Source organism: Berghia stephanieae, chromosome 15 (assembly GCF_034508935.2).
Source record: "Berghia stephanieae isolate SIO BIC M18660-M18661 chromosome 15, UCSD_Bste_1.3, whole genome shotgun sequence".
In the NCBI taxonomy this organism is placed as follows: domain Eukaryota; kingdom Metazoa; phylum Mollusca; class Gastropoda; order Nudibranchia; family Aeolidiidae; genus Berghia; species Berghia stephanieae.
Window position 1 is genome coordinate 7727696 of NC_088374.1, and position 10000 is coordinate 7737695.

Consider the following 10000-nt stretch of genomic DNA (forward strand, 5'->3'; position numbering starts at 1 on the left):
AATACAATACACACAAACAAATCTTTTCTTGTTGTCGTATCAGGTTTGGTCTTCTGTAACCTTGTAACAGCGTTCCTCTGACTTTTCGTAAAGATGTGTGGTAAGGATACTTCTTCACTCTGTACCGATCGCGGCCCAACAAATATTGAGAATAACCGTGCTTCTCAAATGTGATTTACGTCTAAGACTTAGTACTATCATTTTATATCTGGATAGAGATTTGACCGACTCAATTTTTAACGGTCACCCTTCAAATATCAAACTCCTTTAAGGAGATGTGATATTACGACATAAGTCGACTTTTAATTCAACACCGAACCGAGCGGACTTTATTATTTTAATAACGCAGTTTTATGTCTGATGTGTTATATTTAGTTTGTTACTGAACCGGCCTGTATAACACAGTTTCGACTTTCTCTGTGTTATACTTTATTGGGACATGCATAGTAACAGATTTGCCTTCTTTGTACTATGATTCTATTGAGCTTTTGTTATTTATTGATCAGACTAATATTGTATAGATGTGCCTTCTTTGTGCAATGCTTTTGGTCACCCGTTTACGGACTTACACAGTACAATAACCTGCACTATACCTTGCTATTTTCCGGCCCCGAACGTTTTTCACACAATCAACCCTGCATTGTGCGAAGAATAGCAAGTGACCATTTGAAGCCTGCATGGGTTTATATAACCATGGTGAGTAGTATTCATAGGACGACTGAGATGCTTTGTCAACATAAGACAGCATACCAAAGCTAATATCCCATCGAGACTTAAGCTCGTTCTACAGTAACATGACACTTCCCAACTGTGATTTGACGGTCAGAAAGTCACTTACCCCAATTCTCCTTGACCTTCAGATTCTCCTTATTCCCGATATTTTTTTATCGCCATTGCTACCTGCCCAGAGTAATCAGTAATGTCAGAGTATTCCTGGCCCCAGGTGTTATACTGCTGAGTTCATTATGAACCCGAACCAAAGTAATGACTTTGAAATTAGAATATATCTTGTGCCGATCTTTTTTGATAATCCTAAATTCGATATTACTAATTGTGTGAGGATGTGTATCACATATATACAAGTGTTTCTTTTTTATTCATTTTCGAAGCGCCTTGTCCTGCTACACGAACTCTCAATGAAATTAGCAAAACCTGTGTCAAGCCATACAATGACAGAAAGGTCTCGTGGAAGGAAGCTAGAGATATTTGCTAAAACGAGGACGAAGATTTTGTGATGATACAGAAGTCTCAAATAAATCACTTTGTGCAAGTTAAGATTAGCATTAGCTTAATTTGAGATTTTATATAGCACAATGTCAGTTTAATAAATTTAGAGTGACAAAGTAAGAAGTCTAAAATGAACACACACACACACACACACACACACACACACACACACCGTGTTTTGACACATCTTTTTCACTGGTGGAGTTCTTTTCATACACATGTCAGAATATGGAGCAGGCACGGCTGTCATACGCGCTTCCTTTACACTCGAGTGTACAGGACAGTTGGAACAATGAAATGAAAATAATCTTTTACAAGGGTATATATACATTTTCGATGCCAACCGTCTCTTGCATATGACGAGAGTAATACGTCACTGCTTATTGATTTTTTTAAAAATGAATCATACATGTCCACGGTATGAGAGAATTTTACCAAGATGAAGGGAATCTAAATCGAGAAACATTTAAAGGAGGAACTGTCTGGCCAAATTTAAAACATGTTTGTTTTTTCCAAGAGTACGGCAGTATTTTGATTAATCGAATCAACTATTTACATCAAAACATCTCTTATCGGCAAACACATCAACTACTTAAAATTGCCACGAGGACTACATAGACTTTGTGGTATCTCTCATCTCTTTGTAAAGAGACTTTTACAAGGACTCAACAATGAGCCGAGCGAAGCTGGAAACCAGGAACCATCCGAATCTGAAGCGAATGTCTTACCGCAAGGCCAAAATAGAAGGAACGTATATATCGTTGAGGTTTGTTCTACAAACAAATGAGTCCCCATGCCTTTTTCTGAAAGAAAATAGAAAGCCCCAATGTTGAATTTAAGACTTCTCAAACCAGTGGGCTTACCACCAGCTGCTCCCAAAAGTTGTTTCTAAATTGCTTCAAGTTCGAACACTGATTACTCGACAGCATCATAACAATTCGTTATGTCAGCAGCACTTTTACTGAAGGACAATAGGGTGAACTACCTACATACCGATTTTCAGATTTTTCATGCCAGTGCGCTGACCAAAAGCTGCTCCCCAAAACCCAAAAAATGAATGATGCGCTCAGTGAACAATGGAATAGTGTTATATAACAACGTATTTTCATATACATGTTATATGACAACCTACTGTCATGTACATGGCATATGTCAACTCACACCCCTGTCCATGGTATATCACAACACACTATTCTAAACTGCTTTTCAACAACTTCTTTCATTTGAATGTATAATGTAATTATTAGGCCATATGTGGCATAATTGATGACCACTAGTTACGACTATCTAATTATCGTCCACCCAGAATGTCTTGAAGTGGTGGTTGGCATATCCCTGTGTGCTAAGAAATTCGCGGAGCACCACCTTATGTGAGTATTATATATTATATATATATATATATATATATATATATATATATATATATATGTGTGTGTGGCGATCATCGCATCGACATACACTGATGAACTCTTTTATATGTGAATTACGTAACGTTGTAATGTGGTATCTTTCTCTTTGTCTTACTGACTTCTACTTTCACTTTCACTCGAAAATAAACAGCACGAACTCTGAGTAACTACTGTGTTCAATTTATCATTTACCACGCTACATTGGTGACCCCGACAGGTGAGACGTATTTTTCACCTCAACACAAACCATTTATTAACTTCAAACAAATACAAATATGGAATTAGCGGCAGTAGCTGTTAAACTACCCACTTTCTGGTCTACAAGCCCAGTGGCATGGTTCGCGCAAGCCGAGGCACAGTTTGCGCTTCGCGGAATACTCGCAGATGAAACGAAGTATTATCATGTTGTTGCGGCACTCGACACAGACACAGCAAACCGCGCACTGTCAATCCTGACCGCACCTCCTACAAACAACAAATATGACACTATTAAAAACTTTTTACTTTCGGCCTACCAAATGACAGAGGAAGAAAGAGCCCAAGCCCTTTTTAATTTACAAGGGCTAGGTGACAACAAACCGTCGGTGCTGATGGAGAAAATGCTTGCTCTCCTGGGTAACCACGAACCTTGTTTCCTATTTCGTCACATTTTTTTGCAACAGCTCCCCGACTACATCCGCGCACCTCTTGCAAACTCAAGTTCTAAAACAAATCCTAGACTTTTGGCCCAAGAGGCAGATCAGCTTTTTGTCTCCATATCAACACATTTTGACAACGTACACCAGATCAGACAGAAATATACAAAGAAAACCCCAACAGAACCCCAATCTGCACTCTGCTGGTATAATAGGAAATATGGGAAAGATGCGAAGAAATGCCTGCCCCCTTGTCAAAAATTCGGCCTCAACAAAGAACAGGGAAACGATCGACAGGGTCAACAACTTTAAACGTCACGAGCGTTGGCCCTGGTAGTAACAAGCAACTTTTCGTGACAGATAAACATTCAGGCTCACACTTTCTTGTTGATACCGGTGCACAAGTGTCCGTCGTCCCAGCGACCTGGCGCGACAAAAATTCCTGCCCTCCACACCCACCACTTCAAGCAGCGAATGGAACAACTATTAAAACATATGGCTCGCGCAACGTGTCATTAAATATCAACGATCGTGTGTACCAAGAGCGCTTGATCATTGCAGAAGTTAAACATCCTCTTCTCGGCGCCGACTTCTTACGTGCTCATAACTTGTTGGTGGATTTACGACGGGGCCGTCTCATCGAAGCAGACTTTTATGTTTCATCACCATGTTCAGTCCAAACGATTGAAACACAGGAATTAGCCATGATTGAAACAACGTCTAATCCATTTCGAAGAATTCTGAACGAATTTCCAGAGCTGCTACAACCAACATTCTCCACGGAGGAAGTCAAACATGGCATACGCCATCATATTCCAACCACCGGCCCTCCCGTCTTTGCCAGAGCCCGACGACTTACACCAGAGAAGCTACTCCTAGCCAAAGAGGAATTTAGTGAAATGGAAAAGATGGGCATTGTTCGGAAATCCAGCAGCCCGTGGGCATCACCACTACACATGGTACCCAAATCAAATGGCAGTTGGCGCCCCTGTGGAGACTATCGTCGCCTCAACGAAAAAACAACTCCAGATTGTTACCCAATACCTCACATTCACGATTTCACCGCCCAATTGGCAGGAAAATCTATCTTTTCAAAGATAGATCTTGTCCGCGGTTACCACCAAATTCCCGTCCATCCCGACGATGTGCCCAAAACTGCTGTCATTACCCCTTTCGGTCTTTTCGAATTCCTAAGGATGCCTTTCGGGTTAAAGAATTCAGCACAAGCCTTTCAACGCCTGATGGATAAACTCTTCCAGGATATGAGCTGCACGTTTGCCTATTTAGACGACATCCTTGTAGCCAGCCAAAATGAAAAAGAACACAAACTTCACCTCAAAGCAGTTTTTAAACGTCTCAGCGATTTCGGCCTTGTAATACGCCTGGAGAAATGTGTCTTTGGTGTAACCACCATAGATTTTCTTGGACATCGGGTTACGAAATCTGGAACAATCCCCCACCCAGACAAAGTGGATGCAATTACCGATTTTCCAAAACCGACAACTGTAAAAGGCCTGCAAGAATTTCTAGGAATGATAAATTTCTATCACCGGTTCATTCCCCACGCGGCAGAATTATTACACCCCCTCTACCAATCGATGAAGGCCATGAAACCAATTCATAAACTGGTATGGACTGAAGAAATGACAAAAGCCTTCGAAGACAGCAAAACAGCACTCGCTCAAATCACCATGTTGGCTCATCCCGAAGTAGAAGCACTTATTGCCCTGTCAACAGATGCGTCCGACCTGGCTGTGGGGGCAGTGTTTCAACAATTTGTGGACGGTAAATGGCAACCGCTAGGTTTTTTCAGCCGCCAACTAAGACCACCAGAGCAAAAATATAGCACGTACGACAGAGAACTCCTTGCCTTACATTTAGCCATCCGACATTTCCGTTTCCTCCTGGAAGGCAGAAAGTTCACTGCCTATACCGATCACAAACCACTCGCCGATGCAATGGCAAAGGCAACTGATCCTTGGACAGCCCGACAACAACGACAGCTTGCTTTCATTTCTCAATTCACCACGGACATTCGCCACATATCCGGAAAGTCGAATACAGTAGCTGATTGTCTGTCTAGAGCTGGGGTCAGTAGCGTTACCCTCGGAATAGACTACGCTGCCATGGCAAAGGACCAAATGGACGAGGAAAACCAAACTCCCTACCATACCGCCTACCCAAGCCTCAACATAGTCCCTATGCCAATCACAGAAGACGGACCTATACTTAAATGCGATACAGCGACAGGAAAACCCCGCCCGATTGTTCCCGAAAATTTCAGAAAATCTGTTTTTGACATAATACATAACCTTTCTCATCCCGGAAGGAATACAACAAGGAGGCTGATAGCCGACAAATTTGTATGGCCCGACATGAGAAGACAGATAAATAAATGGACAAGCGAGTGTTTACCTTGCCAGAGATCAAAGGTGCACACACATGTCAAAGCCCCACTTGAGACATTTGAAGTTCCCGCTAAACGTTTTAGTCACATTCATGTCGATTTAGTCGGCCCTTTGCCTCCATCTGACGGGTATACTTATCTCTTCACAATTATAGATCGGAACACCCGTTGGCCTGAAATTGTACCTTTACGGAGTACTACAGCGAAAGACAGCGCAAATGCTCTAGTCCATGGTTGGATATCCAGGTTTGGAACACCTCTAGACATCACATCAGACCGCGGACCACAATTTACTTCCTCTCTTTGGACAGAAGTATCGCTCCACCTTGGCGCTCGCATCCATAGAACGACAGCATATCATCCACAATCCAATGGGATGATTGAAAGGTTCCATCGGACATTGAAAACATCCCTGAAAGCTCGCCTTACAAACCCAAACTGGCTAGACGAACTGCCATGGGTTTTGCTTGGTCTCCGAACAGTTCCCAAAGAAGACATCGGCGTGTCAGTTGCAGAGCTCGTTTATGGTGAACCACTCACCGTTCCCGGGGAATTTGTCTTGGAAACCACCTCCCCATGGTCGGCGCACACATTCCTGGCACAAAAGAGAACAGAAACCTTCAATAAAGCTCCATACAATCACCCAGCATCTCAACACGGCAAATCCAGCTCGTTTGTACCTCATCGTCTAACCAAGGCCAAATATGTGTTTCTACGGAACGACGCCCACGGGGGACCGCTCGGTCGTCCTTACACGGGACCCTTTCAGGTCATCGAAAAAAACTCAAAGACATTTCTCGTCGACGTGGGTGGACGACATGAGCATGTATCTATCGATCGTCTGAAACCTGCTCATGTTGACCTGACAACACCAGTGCCTGTTTCCGACCACCGTAGGCGTGGACGACCTCCAAATCCAACCAGTGAGAACGAACCAGAAGTCGTCCAAGCCCCAAACCAACCAATACCAGATACGACAACTACGCGGGCTGGACGTTGCACGAGACGTCCCAAATACCTGGACGACAGTGTATGTCTGTGCTGGGGGGAGTTGTGTGGCGATCATCGCATCGACATACACTGATGAACTCTTTTATATGTGAATTACGTAACGTTGTAATGTGGTATCTTTCTCTTTGTCTTACTGACTTCTACTTTCACTTTCACTCGAAAATAAACAGCACGAACTCTGAGTAACTACTGTGTTCAATTTATCATTTACCACGCTACATATATATATATATATATATATATATGTGTGTGTGTGTGTGTGTGTGTGTGTGTGTGTGTGTATGATACGGTTTGTCTAAAGTTTAAAAAATATGAAACAAAGTTCTTATATGAGAATGCAAAAAGTTAATAAATATTTATTTACAACAAACAAAAAGTTAGAGTTGTTTTTTGCAAAACGTTGTTTAGAAATACAATATGAGAAAAGAAAAGACTCCACATTGCAATGAGTAAAATGGTGACGATATTAAATGTAGATGCCATTGAAAAAAAAGGAATCATAACTTATATCACCATAAACATTATAATTTTATTTTTTCATTCCCTTCATATAAGAAATGTAGGACACATCCGTATCTTCTTTTTTTTTGTCCAACGATTACAAAAGTAGCACTTTAAGTGATCATAGCATCCTCATACTCGTTATTGACGCAACGTAGTCTCTTTATCTAACGTGAATGCACTTCCGTATTTCCGTAAGGCTATCTCTTCCGTGCATGAAAAACAATATTCCTACTCTCACACTAACTTCTCCCGATGCTGATCTTTGTTCAATTTAAACCTCACCGGGCAAAAATTTCGAAATTGCGTAATCATAATCGATTTCAGTTCAGGTGATTGACGCGGTCTTGCTCTATGAAATGACTATTTTTATTCAGAAAAAAAGCATAGTTTCTTTATCTGGTAAGGGACCTAGCACGATCTTCTTGAAAAATAAAGGTGTTTATAGTCTGTTCACATTATCACAAACGTTTTTCTTCAAGTGGAGCCATAGAAACAAGTCTTCTTTATTTAATTACAAAAGGCAAATTCCACAATCACTTTCGATATATTTTTCCCCGATATAACAATGATTGAGTGACGTTACATTTTTTTACTATTCAAATAAATACCTCTCATCTTAATAATTTTCTATTTCTCAATTCTATTAATAAAAAGTAGTTTTAACATTTGCAAAATACGTTGTCTTTATACATTCTCACAAAAAAAAATAATATCAGCGTAGAAGAAGAAGAAGATGAAGAAGAAGAAGAAGAAGAAGAAGAAGAAGAAGAAGAAGAAGAAGAAGAAGAAGAAGAAGAAGAAGAAGAAGAAGAAGAAGAACCAAATTATCTGACATGTTAGCAGAGTTGTGGGGGGATCGAAACACCTTTTCTCAGTCAGAGCATTAATTACTCTTTTCACACTTCACAAATATAATACGCTGAGAATGCACATGGAGATTTATGCCATTGAATCCCCTTACTGCCAGGTTCCTTTTTGAAGGATTCAATAACACAATCTAGATCCCCCGATACATATTCGGGTTTCCCTTCCACCCACGGGTGATAATCTCCCTGTAAAAAAAAGTAAGAGGAAACAACAAATTAATTGGTTTTATGTCGCATTTCACTTTGGAAAATTCAAATTATACAGCAATAAATTAAAAGCACCATTTCTATTCAATTAGTTAAAATGGACAAACATTCCAATGCTAGAGGTTGGTTCTAGGGGAGAGGGGTGGGGGTGTGGGACTTATCTGAATTTATCAAAATTGGAATCTGTCTCTTACTAATGGATCCACCCGAGATAAACATTCTGAAAACATAGTAGTAGTAGTAGTAGTAGTAGTAGTAGTAGTAGTAGTAGTAGTAGTAGTAGTAGTAGTAGTAGTAGTAGTAGTAGTAGTAGTAGTAGTAGTATAGTAGTAGTAGTAGTAGTAGTAGTAGAGTAGTAGTAGTAGTAGAGCAGCAGAGTAAGTAGTAGTAGTAGTAGTAGTAGTAGTAGTGTAATAGTTAGTAGTAGATAGTAGTAGCAGCAGCAGCAGTAGTAGTAGTAGTAGTAGTAGTAGTAGTAGTAGTAGTAGTAGTAGCAGCATCAGTAATAGTAGTAGTAGTAGTAGTAGTAGTAGTAGTAGTAGTAGTAGTAGTAGTAGTAGTAGCAGCAGCAGTAGTAGTAGTAGTAGTAGTAGTAGTAGTAGTAGTAGTAGTAGTAGTAGTAGTAGCAGCAGCAGTACTAGTAGTAGTAGTAGTAGTAGTAGTAGTAGTAGTAGTAGTAGTAGTAGTAGTAGCAGCAGCAGCAGCAGAGTAGTAGTAGTAGTAGTAGTAGTAGTAGTAGTAGTAGTAGTAGTAGTAGTAGTAGTAGCAGCAGCAGCAGTAGTAGTAGTAGTAGTAGCAGCAGCAGTAGTAGTAGTAGTAGTAGTAGTAGTAGTAGTAGTAGTAGTAGTAGTAGTAGTAGTAGTAGTAGCAGCATCAGTAATAGTAGTAGTAGTAGTAGTAGTAGTAGTAGTAGTAGTAGTAGTAGTAGTAGTAGTAGTAGTAGCAGCAGCAGTAGTAGTAGTAGTAGTAGTAGTAGTAGTAGTAGTAGTAGTAGTAGTACTAGTAGTAGTAGTAGTAATAGTAGTAGTAGTAGTAGTAGTAGTAGTAGTAGTAGTAGTAGTAGTAGTAGTAGTAGTAGTAGTAGTAGTAGTAGTAGTAGTATAGTAGTAGTAGTAGTAGTAGTAGTAGTAGTAGTAGTAGTAGTAGTAGTTAGTAGTAGTAGTAGTAGTAGTAGTAGTAGTAGCAGTAGTCATCATCATCACCATCATTATTATTTTCAACATCCTCATCAACTGTTATATTTTAACCTCTCCAATAATAATACTCAAATATCAATATCAACTTATTATATATAATTATAATTAATTTCACGCTTACCAGAAATTCTCCATCGGCATAGACATAAGAGATTAAACCTTCACGAATTTCTTTTCTTAAACCAACCCAGATATGATTGATATCCTGGTTGACTTGAAAGATAATATTATCTGTTAATTGAAAGAGTAGTTGTGGTTAGATTTAATTATCATTATCGTCATTAGTTTCGTCAAGATCATTATTTATCTTGTGTGATACCATCATTGTTTTTCATAATCTTTATCATCATCATCATCATCATCATCATCAGCATCAGCATCAGCATCATCATCATCATCATCATCATCATCATCATCATCATCATCATCATTGAGATTCAAGCGAAGAAAGGCGAAATATATTCAAATGCGTAACTTTCGTTCTTTTCACTTCATCGTTTTTTTTTCATCCAACAATATTCTCACGAAATTATATTCA

The 10000-nt window shown here is 39.8% G+C and overlaps 2 protein-coding genes across 4 annotated transcripts in view; one reads left to right on the plus strand and one right to left on the minus strand.

Moving 5' to 3' along the window:
• The first annotated feature begins 2911 nt into the window (after positions 1–2911).
• LOC144960760 (uncharacterized) lies at positions 2912–3583 on the plus strand. The gene has a single exon (XM_078894055.1). It carries the CDS (start codon positions 2912–2914, stop codon positions 3581–3583), a length of 672 nt encoding a protein of 223 aa, XP_078750181.1.
• A 3436-nt stretch (positions 3584–7019) lies between these two features.
• The window catches only part of LOC144960480 (C-type mannose receptor 2-like), a 29367-nt gene continuing 26386 nt past the window's right edge, over positions 7020–10000 (minus strand). For all 3 annotated transcript variants that reach the window (XM_078893594.1, XM_078893592.1, XM_078893593.1), the window contains exons 6-7: positions 9584–9693; positions 7020–8245 (exon numbers count right to left, since the gene is read on the minus strand). In XM_078893594.1, coding sequence (XP_078749720.1) covers positions 8090–8245; positions 9584–9693 — 266 coding nt within the window. In that variant the 3' untranslated portion in view covers positions 7020–8089. The remainder of the gene's footprint in view (positions 8246–9583; positions 9694–10000) is intronic.

Excerpts from the sequence above, each read along its gene's own strand:
- LOC144960760 (XM_078894055.1), top strand. The coding sequence starts at position 2,912 with ATGGAATTAGCGGCAGTAGCTGTTAAACTACCCACTTTCTGGTCTACA.